We start from the raw sequence: 16,185 nt of genomic DNA, 5'->3' as shown, positions 1-16,185 counted from the left end.
AGAATGGGAAGTACTGGTCAGTTTAAAGTGCAAGAAAGGAGTGGCACCCAGAATCTAATCAGTTTTCTTCTTTCTTTAAGATTAGTTTTTCATAGGTAACAATGGCAAGTACATGTGGCAAGATCCTGCTTCCACTAGATTACTGTTAGATCTCACTTGGCATGAGTGATAATAAGTTAGAACATATGGGGCTGAATATTATGGGGGGGGGGGTGCTGGGGCAGGGGAAAAAGAGGGAGACAGGCACCTCAGCCCCCTGGAGGCAAAGTTGGCATTGAGCTGACCTGCTCTACGCCAACCCACCGCACTGCAGACAAGCTAAACAAGGGCCAAGTAGGACTTCTACCCCTCCTTGGGGAGGAAGTCCCACCCTCAGGAGCTACCAGCCAATCACGCCATCAGTCCCTCAGCACCAAAGGCGCACTGGTGAGCGCTGCAGGGATTGCAACTGGGAGCAAGGAAAAGGATCAATGGATACCTGGAAATAGGCAAATCCGGGGTCTTGGTTGTGGAAGGTTGGGGCAGGTTAGGAAGGTGGCGGTGTATTTAAGGTTGAAGACAGGTAGGAAAAAGGGGGTCCTATCTTACAGGGCCACCCCACCCCCGATCCTGAAAGGGTAGTCCCTAAAGAAAGAACAGCCCCTTCCTTCCTGCCCTTTGAAGAAGTTATTTTAAAAAAGCCAGGCTGGCCACTCGCAACTGCTCACGGTCAAACGTTTTATGGTGTGGGCAGCATATTATAGGGATCAATTAACTTAGTAACAAGCCTAGCTGACCCTTGATTATCTATTTAAATATGGCAGGATATCATGGGGGGTGAGCTCAGGGATGGGTGGGAAGTTGGCGGGGTGGGCATCCGCCCTATTTTACCTGCCTCCCCTGCAGAAAACACACCCGACAGGGGCATGCAAAATACAACCCATGGTCTCTCTTACCCATTTCAGCTTTCTTAATGTTACAGCTTCTCCATCACTCTGCTCCTGCTTCTATTTCACTTCTGTCTCTAAACTCTTCTGCTACTCTTTCATATTTTGCCTTTCTGGTAGGAATTGGGGGAGTGGCAAAGGAGGGAGGCCATAGTGCATAATAGATGAAGGGGGCAAGGCATGTCATGGGAGGGAGCAGGTCAGGGAAACATGTATGTGTGTGTGAGATGGGTGAAGTGCTAGCCAGGAAGACCAGAGTATCCTTTGGGATAATGGGTTGCAAAGCCACAGAATCTTCTGAGACCAAAACAGAGGATACTAGGAAGCAAAGTAGTGCAGCAGATAGATGCAAACACACCACCTAGAAGCTCCCCTCTCCAAGTCACTCACCATTCTGACTTGGAAATATTCCTTCCCATTCCTTCACCGTCACTGGGTCAAAATCCTGGAACTCCCTTCCTACAGCACTGTGGGTATACCCACACCATGTGGGCGGCAGCAGTTCCAGACGGCAACTCACCACCACCTTCTCAAGGGCAACTAGGGATGAGCAATAAATGCTGGCCCAGACAGTGAAGCCCATATCCTATGAATTATTTTTTAAAAATACTGGCATCTATTCAGTATGGCAATAATGAATACCATCATGGGAATGGCACCAGCAGAAAACAACACAAGGAAAAAAAAACTCCCTCACCTTGGCTGGATGTTTGTTCCCACAACCCAAATCTCATCTCTAACACTTCTTCCCAAACTCTCTCACTCCAAACCCAGGTATGCTTCCTTCCATCCCTTCTCCCGGGTACTGCGTTCATCATTATTCCCATCCCATTGACTCCCATCAACTGCGTCAGCCTCACGCCTTCCCACCACCATTTACAACAGGAAGGGCAAAGTGGTGCAGTGCAATGAGCAGGTGACCTAGGTTTCAAGGCACAACAGCAAGGATGAATAGATCCAGCAATGCAGAAGCAGACAGTAATACAGAAGCATACAGTAATAAACTGTTGTTTGGTTCCTTATACATGAGGTGGGGGGGGGGGGGGAGGAAATGGCGTAGTGGTATTGTCACTGGACTAGTAATCCAGAGACCCAGGGTAATGTACTGGGAATCCGGGTTCGATTACAACCACGACAGATGGTAGAATTTCAACTCAACAAACATCTGGAATTAACACCATTGCCAATTGTAGTAAAAACCCATCCAGTTCACTAATGTCCTTTATGAAGGGAAATCTGTCCTGCTTTCACACTGAGGATACCCTAAATGAGATAGATTTCAAACAGATCTATTAACTCAAGGCTGTGCATCCATGAAGCACTGTGGGCTATCAGCAGAAATGAAAACAAAACAACAATCTGTAACCTCATGGCCTGACATATCCCCCACTCTACCATTGCTACCAAGTCAAGGGCTCAACCATGGTTCAATGAAGAGTGCAGGAGGGCATGCCAGGGGCAGCACCAAGCAAACATAAAAATGAGGTTTCAACCTGGTAAAGCTGTAACACAGGACTATTTGCATGCCAAACAGCATAAGTAGCAAGCGATGGAGCTAAATGATTCCACAACCAACAAATCAGATCTAAGCTCTGCCGTCCTGCCACATCCAGTCATGAACAGTAGAGGACAATTAAACAACTCACTGGAGGGGGAGGCTCCACAAATATCCCCATCCTCAATGGTGGGGAGAGCCCAGCACATCAGTGCAAAAGATATGGCATTACAACAAACTTCAGTCAGAAGTGCCAAGTGGATGATCCAATTTGGTCTCCTCCAGAGGTCCCCAGCATCACCTTCCGCCAATCTGATTCACTCCACGTGATATCAAGAAATGGCTGAAGGCACTGGATAGTGCAAAGATTATGAGCCCTGACAATATTCTGGCAATATTTAAGGTTTGTGCTCCAGAACTTGCCACGCCCCTATCAAGCTTTACCAGCACAGCTACAACACTGGCAACGAGGAAAATTGCCCAGATACGTCCTGTACACAAAAAGCAGGACAAATCCAACCCAGTCAAGTACCTCCCCATCAGTCTACTCTCAATATTCGGTAAAGTGATAGAAGAGGTCATCAACAGTGCTATCAAGTGGCCCTTTCACAGCAATAACCTGCTCACTGACACTCAGTTGGGTTTTCACAGAGCCACTCAACTCCTGATCTCATTACAGCCTTTGGTTCAAGCATTGACAAAAGAGCTGAACTCCAGAGGTGAGGAGAGAGTGACTGCCCTTGATATCAAGGCAGCATTTGACCGAGTGTGGCATCAAAAAGCCCTAGCAAAACTGGAGTCAATGGGAATCAGGGGGAAAACTCTCCACTGGTCGGAGTCATACTTAGCACAAAGGAAGATGGTTATGGTTGTAGGAAATCTATCATCTCAATTCTAGGACATCACTGCAGGAGTTCCTCGGGCTAATATCCTAGGCCCAAACATCATCAGTTGTTTTATCAATGACCCTCCTTCCATGATAAAAATGCTGCATTTGACCTCTTCAGTTAGATTTTCATATTGATCACTGAAAAAATAAATCTCCAAAGGACACCTTTACGATAAACCTTAGATATTTCCTCAGCTGGAATATTCTGATATGTTAAGCTTTTACAACTTACTTCTTTTTCTGTCAAACAGTGCAAGCGTAGATTTCTCCAGTACGCTACATAAGGCAGGAGATAGTTATAATTTATAGGGTTGCAGTACACATGAACACTTTCTGGCTTGATTAACAGAATTACATCTGAAATAGAAAGGGGACAAAATAACAATGTTTTAAACTGTCATTATTTCATAGTAAGACATAAAAGAAGCTATGATCAACTGACATTTAGCAATCAACAAACTTAATAACCATCTTGCAATCCTGCCTTTGGCAAGGACATAGGACTGAATAGTCTTCAACTTGTACAGATATTAAAAAAAGCTCGACATCTTGTCAGACCAGTAACAGAAACAAAAAAAAAAACAGCCTTTGTAACATTTCTAAAAATAAATACTTATGCTGTAACATGAAACATATAACATATTTTTCAAATATCACTGCAGTAGTTGATAACTTCCAAGATGTCAGATTGCTGCAAATGACAGTGACCTTGCAAAGCACAAACAGTTTAGAAACAGGAGTCTGTGGGAAATGTAGTGCTGGCATAGGGGCAATAGCAGATAAGAGCCACTACATTGGAAGATACTTCTGATGTGAAATTTTGTATCATGTTATGACACAGCAAGTTGGTAAAGGCTGAGTTGTTTAAATCCTATGGGATTTCCTAGGACACTTCAACAACTGTCATCATCTATATTCTCCAAATGGTATGTTTGAGATGCAGCTCTGAATTCAGGAATAAGACCACCGAGTCTCGAGACTTTTTTTTTTATATGAAACTAAATTAAAAGTTTATTAATTTACAACAAATTAAACATATAAACATGTCTACAAATTACTACCATAACTTTTAAACAAATCTCCAAATTAATCATTCCCAAGTAAATCTTCACCAAGCCAACAATAATCCATAGATTTTAAGCAAACACCAGGCAAAGCACATTTGACCTTACAAATTCAAAATGAGGTTCCTTGCAATTTGGTTCCTTTGCAGGCACAGTTGTAGGCTACAGACTGGTTAGATCTTAAATGCCTCTGCCTTACACACACACAAACTCCTTTCTGTTTATACCTAGTTTTTCCTTTGAATGTAAATGTCCCATTGTATTACAAGGTTTTTAATTTAATCTCTTCCAACAACAGCATCCTTTGATTCCACCAATTTTATTAGTCAGCTGAAAAAGGTATACACATTGCTTGGTGTCTTCTAGCTAGGTGCAAGATTTCACCCCTTCTTCTGAATGTTTTATTCAACAAATGCAAATTTACACTTGACCTTCTATGCTCCTTACTGTTTATCCGATTAACATCTCAAACTGCGATACATCAAATCACGCAGACTAGCTGGCTTTAATGCAATTAAGACACAGTCAAACACAGACACAGGCTCCACAACAATTCCATTTTAAAAATAAATCCGAATAATATTGTAGACATTAGTATCTCTTCATGAAAATCAGCTGTTTTCTGATTAATGATGATACAGCTTCCCACTGTAGTAATTTGGATTAATCATACTGAGAATAGGTGCTTGAAAAAATTAAAAGATACATTTTGTTTTGTTCTTGACCAATTCTTCCGCAACCAAAATTTAAAAACGCAAGGCCACACCAGACCAATGCAAGTTGTCTTGGAGAATGCAGTTGCAGGATTTGCACATAATTGGATCTTAACTATGTTAATCCAAGGGGGCTTCCCCATTATTTTATTTTTCAAATTGGATTATTGAAGGGAAAAAAAATGGTAGTTTCAAAGGACATCACTAAAGGAGGTTTGCAGGACAGCATCCGATGTCCAACCATCTGTTTCAGCCATGACCTTCCCACCATCATAAGGTCAGAAGTCATGATTATAGACAATGTTCAGCTCCATTCACAATTTCTCAGGCAATGAAGCAGTCTGGGCCCACATATAGCAAGACTTGGATGACACCCAGCCTTGACCTGATAAGTGGAAGCTATGAAACATGGTGCTAGGAAATGGCCATCTCCAGCAAACAGGATCCAACCACCTCGCCATGACACTCAGTCGCATCACTGTCACTAAATCTTCCAGTATAAACAACCTAAGGGATTTCCATTACCAGGAGCTTAACCAGGCTAGCCATGCATACGACAGCAGGTCAGAGGCTTTGTATCCTGCAAGATGTGACTCAGTTCCAGCTCTCCAAAATCTCTCCACCACTAACAAGGCACAAGTCAAATCTGTGACAGAATGCTATCCATTTGCCACTTAGATGGGCACTGCTGCAACAACACCCAAAAAGCTAAATGGCGTGCAGGACAAAACAGCCCACTTCATCAGCAGCCCAGTCATCCATTCTCTCCATCACTGATGCACTGTAGCTGTATAGGACACCCTACAACAACTCGCCCAAACTTATTTAACAACTCCACAAGCTGGAAGGACAAAGGGAGCAGAAACACTCACTTCCACATCCTAACATGAAAATCTCGTTCCTTCATCGTCCCTGGGTCAAAACTCTAACTATCCAGCAGGACAGAGAGCATGCTTTCACCACTTGCATTGCAGCAGCTCAAGGAGGTGGCTCACTATCCATCTTCTCGAGGACTAGAGATGGCCAATAAATACTGTCACTGCCAATGACAACCATATGCTGAGAATAAATTTTTAAAACAAACTATGTAACTTCAGTCTGCTGTGGGTCAGGTGAAAGGGCAATTTTCTGTGTTAGTTTCCCCTCACTGCCCTCCTGTGCAACAACATTAATGCATACATGAATTTTCATGCGCTTAGTATGTGTCGTGGACATACTTCCTATAGCTCACATTCAAATTTGCTATACCTTGCATTTGTTTTAGTTAATATTCCTTCCAGCAGTTTCCTCTTTACTTCAAGTCTACAAAAAGACCACAAGGTCGTGGATTAACAAAGTCCTATCACTGTGCTTTGCATCTGTATTGCCATTCAGTCCCTAATATAATTCCTCTGATTTTGCTTCTTCCTAGAAAAGGATAAAGGAACTGCAATGTATTGCTACAGCAGCACATTTCCTCTCATTTTTTTTCTTTCCACTGCCAGGCCCCTTTGCCATCCACGAGGCTGAGGAATACACTACGTTTTCCATATCATCTGAACAGCACATCTAAAAGTTCAGGGTGAAAAGCCTTCTCATTATTATCTCGCAGAATTGGTGCCATTTAATCGAGAGTTCAGCATGACATACCCAGCTGCATGTTACCAATCAGCAATGCAAATCTGTCAAAGTGGCCCTGAACAAAGTTATAGATGGAGACTGTGGGCCTTGATAAAAAGTTGATTTACCCTTTGCACTGCAAATCCTGCCTTACACCTGTATCAGACACAGGCTGTCCTTGGCCAGACCCTGGGATGTGGGAGGGGCAGGGAAAGATCCAGTTAGAGGCCAGTTACAATTTGTTTAAAGTAGTTAAAGGTTGAGGTTCAAGACCCCTGCTTTTGGAATAAAGCCACAAGATTCTACAGGTAAATATGAGGTATCTGTGAACTAACAGACAAACTGTGGTCTAACACACCAGACTACAGGACTCAGATGCAACTAAGACAGACTCCATGGATTTCTCAAGAACCTACCCTGACGTCAGTAAACACCAAGTCAAACAATCTCATTGAAATTCTTTCGCATGAGGGATTCCTAGCTTCACCTTCCAAGATCTCTTCTTAGAATTCTCTCCAAAAGTCACTCCCACTCAGACGGCTTTAAATATGGCCCACCTCACAGGGTTTCAATCTCACCTTCCCAAATTCCATCTTCCTGGATTCCAGAGTAGAATCAACGCCAACTCACAAGCACGCATGCAGATCTATGGCTATAGCAAACAGAACACCACTGCTCCAATGGCCATCTTCACTTAAAGCCTGCTCTCCGCAGCTCTTTCTTTAACTTAACTGAGACCTGTTTATGTCCCTTTTGTCTCTATGGCACGTGAGAGCTGGCAGACCATCGAAACTGACTGCCTCCACAAGAATTGTTCATTGACCCTTGAACTGATCTTGGGACCTATCAAAACACTCCCCAAGCGTTCCACCTTGTTACTAGGCAGGAACCAATGTACCAGGGTGTTCCAATGCTTGTTATCTTAAATGTTACTATCTCCACAGACTGCTAATTTAATACCCAAGCACACACAGATCAATGGATTTCATGACAACTTTTCCCTTGGAAGAAAGCTTCACCAGTGAAGGCTCCTTTACAATGGCTTTACAGTTTCTTTGCAAGAAGTACTTAACCCATAACTTTTAACAAATAGCTTATCACATATTATACCAATAAACTTCATTTTGTTTCACAGTTACACGTCATATTATACAATTCATAAAGTTTAACCAAAACAAACGTCAATACATTTAACAAGTAGGATTAGCAGGATTTAAACATCACAGTTATCAAAACTCAGAATGCCTTTTCTCCAACATCCTTTCTTTAAACTCTGGAAAGAGCATCTGTGACGACATTCTCCTTCCCAGCAACATTTTCACGTAGAAGGGCTGTAGCATTAACTTCCAGTGGAACAGCCGAAGATTCATCACACAAAGCCTCTCCAAAAGCACCAGGGGATTATGATCAGTATAAATTAATGTCTCTCCTGGATTATTTGAAAGGTACACTTCAAAATGGCAAACAGCAAACACTAGGCTTAACGCTTCCTTCTCAATGATTGAATATTTTTGTTCACACTCAAAATTTCCTCAAGAAGTAACTGATGGGACACTATGCTCATGTCATCCTCTTGCAGCAGCACTGCTCCCACGCCTACGTCACTGACGTCAACAGCTGCTTTGAAAGGTCTACTAAAATCTGGAGCAGCCAAAACCAGTTCACTCATTAATATGGCCTTCACCCTTTCATAAGGCAGTTTAACAGGATTCAGTCCAAGTAAACCTCACGCTTTTCTTCAGCGAACTGGTCAGAGAAGCAACTACAAAGGTTCGGTCCAAAATTCATGTAAAATGCAGCCATTTCCAAGAACTGCAAGATTTCTATTTTTGTTTTAGGAATGGGGAAGTCTCTTATGGTTTTAACTTTAGCCTGTCAAGGCAGCACTTTACCTACCCCACGTCATGTTTTAGATACAATAAACATAATGAGAGAGGAGGTGCTGGAGGAGACTGGCATCGTTAAAGGTGGGTAAATCACCAGGGCTGGATGTTAAAGGAAGACAGGAGGGAAAGAGCAGATGCTCTGAGGTTTATTTTCCAATCTTCAGAAGATACAAGTGAGGTATCAGAGGATTGGAGGTCTGCGCACGTTGTACCAATATTTTAAAAAGGTGCAAGATCAGCCAGAAAATTATAGGCTGGTCAATCTAACTTAGGTGGTGGGCAAATTATTGGAATCAATTCTGAGACACGGGATAAACTGTCACTCAGAAAGGCATGGATCAACCAGGGATAGTCCACATGGTTTTGTTAGAGGAAAGTCATGTCTTACTAACTTAGTAGAATTTTTTTTTTAGGAAGTAATAAGGAGGATTGATGAGGGTAATGCAGTGGATATTGTTTACATGGATTTCAGTAAGGCATTTGACAAGGTCACACATGGCAGACTGGTCAGAAAAATTAGATCCATAGGATACAGGGGAATGGCGAGTTGGATCCAAAATAGGCTAGGTGACAGGAACCAAGATACCAAGTTTGGTTCAGTGGGTGGAAAAATAGCAAATGGAATTCAATCTGGAAAAATGTGAGGTAATACATTTAGGAAAGGCAAACAAAGCAAGGGAATACTCAATAAACAGGGGGATATTGAGAGGAGTTGAAGCAGTCGGGAGAGCGAAAACAGCATGGAAGGAGAGGCAGTCAGGAGAGCGAAAACTGCGTGAGTCCTAAAACACAACTGTGTAATTAAGAAACGGATAACTTTTAGTTACATTTGTGGGTGCTACTAGCATTTAATAAGCACAGTAAATAGAATACATAGGAATTATTCTAAATTAATTCAGAAAATATTTAAAATAAATTAGTAAATAAATACTGTAGTAAACGTTTTATATAAAGTTTAAGGGTATGTCAGTACAACTCAGCTATGTGGAATCTGCATCTTGCGGGATATGGTAAGCTGTGCAGGCATAAAATTTCCCTTGATTACTGCACCTGCAGCAAGTGTCACCAGCTGCATAAGCTTGTGCTCTGAGCTGTGGAGATCGAGCAGCAGCTGGAATCACCATGGTGCATCTGCAAGGATGAGGATTACGTGAATAGCACTTTGAGAGGCGGTCACACCACAGCTAAGAAGTGCACAGGCAGAGAGAGAATGGGTGACCACCAGAGTATCTAAGAAAAACAGGAAGGTAGTGCAGGAACCCTAAGGTTATTTTGCTCTCTAACCACTTTTCCATTTTAGGTACTGGTGAGCAAGATGGTTCCTCAGAGGGCTGTGGCGAAAGCTAAGTTTGTGGCAGCACAGGTGGCTCAACTGCACGGGGGGGGGCGGCAGGAAGAGTGGAAGTGCAAAAGTATTGGGGGTTCCACAGTTAGGGAAGCAAACAGGTGTTTCTGCAGCCATAGACGTGACTTCAGGATGATATGTTGCCTCCTTGGTGCCAGGATCAATGATGTTACAGAGCAGCTGCAGGACATTCTTTTGGGGGAGGGTGAGCAGCCAGAGGTCAAGGTCCACATTGGGACCAATGACATAGGTAGGAAAAGGGATGAGGTCCTGTAAGCAGATTTTAGGGAATTAGAAGGGGAATTAAAAAGCAGGACCTCAAGAGCAGTAATCTCAGGATTACTCTCAGTGAGCATAAGAATAGGAATACTGAGCAGTTCAACACACAGCCGGAGAAATGGGGTAGGAGGAAGGGCTTTAGATTTTTGAGGCACTGGGACCAATTCTGGGGCAGGAAGTCCTGTACAAGAAGGATTACACCTTAACAGGACTAGGACCAGTGCTCTCACGGGGAGATTTGCTAGTGCTGTTGGGGAGGGTCAACCCTGGTTAAATGAAGAGTGCAGGAGGGCTTGGCACAAGCAGCACCAAACATACCTAAAAATGAGGTGTCAACTTGGCAAAGCAATAACACAGGACTACTTGCATGCCAAACAGCACAAGCAGCAAGTGATAGACAGAGCTAAGCGATCCCACAACCAATGGATCCGATCTAAGCTCTGCAGTCCTGCCACATCCTGTCGTGAATGGTGGAGGACGGTTCAACAACTCACCGGAGGAGGCTCTACAAATAATACCATCCTCAATGATGGAGGAGCCCAGCACATCAGTTCAAGACAAGGCTGAAGCATTTGCTACAATCTTCAGCCAGGGGTTCCAAGTGGATGATCCATCTCAGCCTCCTCAGGAGATCCTCAGCATCACAGATGCCAATCTTCAGCCAATTCGATTCACCCCAGGTGAGGTCAAGAAATGGCTAAAGGCACTGGATACTGCAAAGACTATGGGCCCTGACTACATCCTAGCAATTGTACTGAATTGTACTCCAGAACTTGCCCCGGGCCCTAGCCAAGCTTTTAAAGCACAGCAACACTGGCATCTGCCCGGTTATGTGGCAAATTGTCTAGACATGTCCTGTACATAAAATGAAGGACAAATCCAGCCCAACCAATTACCACCCCATCAGTCTACTCTCCAGCATAAGTAATAGAAGAGGTCATCAACATTGGTATCAAGCAGCACGTGCTCAGCAATAACCTGCCGACTGACGCCCAGTTTGGGTTCCGCCAGGGCCATTCAGCTCCTGATCTCATTACAGCCTTAGGTCTTTGATCCATCTTTGAAGCGAGCTCCCAAGGGGAGGTGAGAGTGACTGCCCTTGAAATCAAGGCCGCATTTCATCAAGTGCAGCATCAAGGAGCCCTAGCAAAACTGGGGTCAATGGGGGAAAACTCTCCACTGGTTGAAGTCATACAAAGAAAGCTGGTTGTAGCTTCTGGAGGTCAGTCACCTCAGTTCCAGGACATCACTGCAGGAGTTCCTCAGGGTAGTGTCCTCGGCATAACCACCTTCAGCTGCTTTATCCAGCATAAGGCCAGAAGTGGAGATGTTTGCTCATGATTGCATGGTGTTCAGCACCATTCACGACTCCTCAGATACTGAAGCATTGCATGTCCAAATGCAGCAAACCTGGACAACATCCAGATTTGGACTGACAAGTGGCAAGTAACATTCGTGCCACACAAATTCCAGGAATGACCATCTTCAACAAGACAAAATCTAACCATCACCCCTTGACGTTCAATGGCATTACCATCACTGAATCCCCCACTATTAACATCCTGAGAGTTACCGTTGACCAGAAACTGAACTGGACTAGCCATATAAATACTGTGCTACAAAAGCATGTTAGAGGCTAGGAATCCTGCAGCGAGTAACTCACCTCCAGACTACCCAAAGCCTGTCCACCATCTATAAGGCACAAGTCAAGAGTGTGATGGAATACTCCCACTTGCCTGGATGAGTGCAGCTCCCACAACACTCAAGAAGCTTGACACCGTCCAGGACAAAGCAGCCCACTTTAGCACCACATCAACAAACATTCACTCCCTCCACCATCAACACACAGCAGCAGCAGTGTGTACCATCTACAAGGTGCACTGCAGGAATTCACCAAGGCTCCTTAGACAGCACCTTCCAAACCCATGGCCACCACCATCTAGAAGGACAAAGGTAGCAGATAGATGGGAACACCACCACCTGGAAGTTCTTCTCCAAGTCACTCATCATCCCAACTTGGAAATATATCGCTGTTCCTTTACTGTTGTTGGGTTAAAATCCTGAAATTCCCTTCCTAACAGCACTGTACTGTACCTACACCACATGGGCTGCAACGGTTTAAGGCAGCTCTGCCCCACCTTCTCAAGGGCAATTAGGGATAGGCAATAAATGCTGGCCCAGCCAGCAAAGCCCACATCCCATGAATGAATTTTTTTTTAAAAGAAACAAAGTAAGAAACTACAGAGGTGTGCATGAATTAGAGAGCTCTTTCAGAGAGCCAGTGCAGACTCAATGGGCTAAATGGTCTCCTTCTGCACTGTAAAGATTCTGTGATTTTGTGAAGTGAGACACCTTGGAATGCATGTCCACAAGCCCCTGAACGTGGCAGGACAGGTGGATAAGGTGGTAAAGAAGGCATATGGAAAGCTTCCATTATTGGATGGGACATAGAGTACAAGAGCCATATAATGCTGGAACTATATAAAACACTGGTTAGGCCACAACTCTTAAGTTTGCGTACCCTTCAGGTCACATTACAGGAAGGGCATAATTGCTATGGAGAGTATAGAGGATATTTACAAGAATGTTGCCAGAGCTGGATAATTGCAGCTATAAGGAAAGATTGAATAGGCTAGGGTTGTTTTCCTTAGAACAGAGGAGGCTGAGGGGTAACCTAATTGAGGGGTACAAAATTATGAGGGGCCTAGATACGGTTGATAGGAAAGACCAGTTTCTCCTAGCTGATGGGTCAATTACCAGAGAGCATAGGTTTAAGGTAACTGATAGGAGGATTAAAAGGGACGTGAGGAAAATCTTTTCACCCAGAGGGTGGCAGATGACTGAAGTTCACTGGCTAAATTTGTGGTTGAGGCTGAAATGCTCAACTCATTTAAAAGATACCTGGATCTGCATCTGAAGTGCTGTAACCTACAAGGCTGCAGACCAGGTGCTAGAAGGTGGGATTAAAAATGAGGGGTTAGATTCTTTTTTCTCTTTTTTGGCCTGAGCAGGCATGATGGGCTCTTTCTACGCCGTAACTTTTCTATGGTTTTATGCCCCAGGTAGGTGACTTTACCCCTGCCAAGCTCACCCTTTGCCAGATTGATCACCAGATTCGCCCCTTGAAGCCCATCAAATAGGGCATCAAAGTATTGCAGATGTTCTCCGCAGGTATTATAAATCAAATGATAATCAATCTATACCACGCACTTGTGTAATCTAGCAATTACCTGATTGGCTAGCCGTTGAAACATAGCAGGAGCATTCCTCATCCCAAAAGGCAAAAGGCATCAATACAGGTGGTCTGGTGTTACAAACAGAGATTTCTTTTGCCTGATCGATTAATGGAGCTTGCCAATACCCTCTAAGGAAGTCAATCTTGCTAACAAAGCTCAAATGTCCCATTCTATCGATGCGATCCTCCAGTCGAGGAATTGGGTACAAGTCAACATTCGTTATAGCTTTAATCTTTCGACAGTTGATACGGAACCTAAGGGACCCATCAGGTTTCAGCACCAAGACAATTGAGAAATCCAGCTGCTCTGACTGGGTTCAATGGTGTCGTTAACCAGTACAGATTTAGCTTCTTCACTTGCTTGAGCCAATATTTCAGGGCTCGACGATAAGGATTTTGCTTCATGAGGATAGCATTTCTCACTTCCAAATCATGTTGAGCTAAAGACTTCCGCCCTGGTTCATCACAACATATCAACTTATGCTTGGTGAGCAGTTCGGCAATGTCACTTTTAGACTTCTCTGGAAGGTCATGTAACATTGTCTAAATTTTCTAACACCACTGTAGCGGCCAATTTTGCAAATGCAGTTTCAGCCAGAGAACCTTCTTGCTTTGCTTCATTGTGTAAAGCCTCCAGTGTGTCTATATTCTTTTTTATTTTCATAACCAAAAGTGCAGTTGCTGGTGGACTAGCTTCCCGGACATGGTAAGTTTTTAACCTATTATGACATACATATTGGCGTTTCCTTCTATCTGGGGTACTAATCACATAATTAACTGCATTGAGCTTTCTTTTAACATAAGGACCACTAAATTTAGCTTTCAGTGGCTCATCCAGCAAAGGTATTAAAACCAACACTTTATCCCCAGATTGAAAATATCAAGCTTCTTATCCATGTGGTCTTTCATCATTCGTTGGGAAATCTTAAGATGCTCCTGAGCTGAAGTGCAAACTTTTGACAGCCTCTCTCTGAAGTTGGACACAATCAAAAAACACAATTTCTTCTTTCTGGACCGTGATTCTCTCTGATTAATTTAAGTGCTTCATGCCCATAGACTAACCCAAAAGGACTAAACCCCGTCGCTTCGTTAGGTGAGTCTCTGATGGGGAGTAATAAAAATGAAACTTTTATTCCAATGTTCAGACAATAAGCCCTGATCATGATTTTTAGGGTTTGATGGAATCTCTCCAAAGCCCCTTGGGACTGGGGTGATAGGCAGATGAACTAATCTGTTACACACCCAGGCTATGCACTGCCTCCTTGAACACGCGCAACAAAGTTTGATCCTTGATCTACTTGAAACTCTTTGGGCAACCCAAACCTGGTAAAGAAACCAATCAACCCATCAATTATTAACTTTTCAGTGGTTTTGCTTAAAGGGATTACCTTTGGGAATCTGCTGGGTAAATCCATAATAGCTAAAACTCATTGTTACCTTATTTTAGTCTTGTGTTGGGGTCCTACACAATCCACCAGAACCCTACTAAATGGTTCATCAAAAGCAGGTACTGGGTCTAATCGACAGCTGGGGCTTCCCGACTACCTGACAGGTGTGACACGTCTTATCATATTCCACAAATCTCCATGCACTCCTGGCCAATAAAAGGCAATTCTTAAAATTTCCCTGTGATAACCAGGAGGGACCCCAATTTTATGGACTACTGTCTGCTCCTCATCTGCAGGTCTCTGAGAAGGTCTCCATTTCCTCAATCAAAAAGCCATCTTTTAGATAGCAACATTGAGGGGCTCTGTCGGATTCTTCCTCAGGGTATGCTGGTTGACACAGCCCCCCAAACCAGGGTCCGCTTGTTGGGCCTCCACCAATGATTTTCAGCTAAACAGTTTTGTCTCATTATGGTCTGGGTTTTTATTCTCCTTCACAAACCCAAAAGGCAGCCTATCAAGTCACACACAAAGATTGTCCTTCTCTTCAATGAATTCCCCTTCCCTGTCAAGCCTTACGAGTATAGGCTCTAGTTATCACGCAAGCAGGGAACAGCTCAGGATATTCTTCCTGCAAAATCTCCGTTTCTCGCACCTCAACCAGTTTTCTCAAACTCTTGGGGATGGTGAGATTTTCAAACCAGCCAAATCGTTACCCAATAAAAAGTCTACCCCTTCCATAAGTAACTTCAGAACAATTCACACTTACAGTTCCATTTACTAAGTCACTTCATAAATTGGCTTTGCGCAAAGGAACAGGTTTGTAAATTCCATGAATATCCCCTATTAATACCTTCTCCTTTATCAAATTATCTGGAACACAAATTGCATCATCAGCCACCATCAATGGCTAATTTGCCCCAGTATCTCTCAAAATATTAATGTGTTTACTTGTTTTGTTGGAGGAGTAAGGGAACACTTCTCCCTTCAAGACAAAACCTTCAGCAGCTCGACCGCCATCAGCCATAATCAAGGAAGAATCATCTTGATTGTTCTTAAGTCATATCTCCCTTTCTAGTAAGTTTTGAGGGAATTTGTTTCACTTGTACCACTGTTACGGTTTTTTTAACATGTTTCTTTTGCTGGTACGGCCTTTTCGGAGGGTTCCTTAAGCATTCCTACTACTGCCACCAGTTTATCTTCCAGTTTCCAACAATGGGCCCTGTCTTAGGCAATAAAAGCATACCCAGTTTATTTTCAACCTTTTTATTCTCTATCATTTTTCTTGACTGTTGTCTCTCTTTTTTTAATTCATTCGCGGGATATGGGTATCACTGGCTAGACCAGCATTTATTGCCCATCCCTTCTC

General features: G+C 43.3%; 1 protein-coding gene across 3 annotated transcripts in view; it reads right to left on the bottom strand.

Moving 5' to 3' along the window:
- The window catches only part of dnaaf9 (dynein axonemal assembly factor 9), a 237,916-nt gene that overhangs the window by 190,598 nt on the left and 31,133 nt on the right, over positions 1 to 16,185 (bottom strand). For 2 of the 3 annotated variants that reach the window (XM_041190151.1, XM_041190158.1), the window contains exon 4: positions 3,543 to 3,667. In XM_041190151.1, the coding sequence (XP_041046085.1) occupies positions 3,543 to 3,667 (125 nt within the window). Of the gene's footprint in view, positions 1 to 3,542; positions 3,668 to 16,185 lie in introns of those variants that run through there. The other variant, XM_041190167.1, reaches the window with a different exon arrangement.

Source organism: Carcharodon carcharias, chromosome 1 (assembly GCF_017639515.1).
Source record: "Carcharodon carcharias isolate sCarCar2 chromosome 1, sCarCar2.pri, whole genome shotgun sequence".
Lineage (NCBI taxonomy): Eukaryota > Metazoa > Chordata > Chondrichthyes > Lamniformes > Lamnidae > Carcharodon > Carcharodon carcharias.
This window is presented reverse-complemented; position numbering and strand designations above follow the sequence as displayed.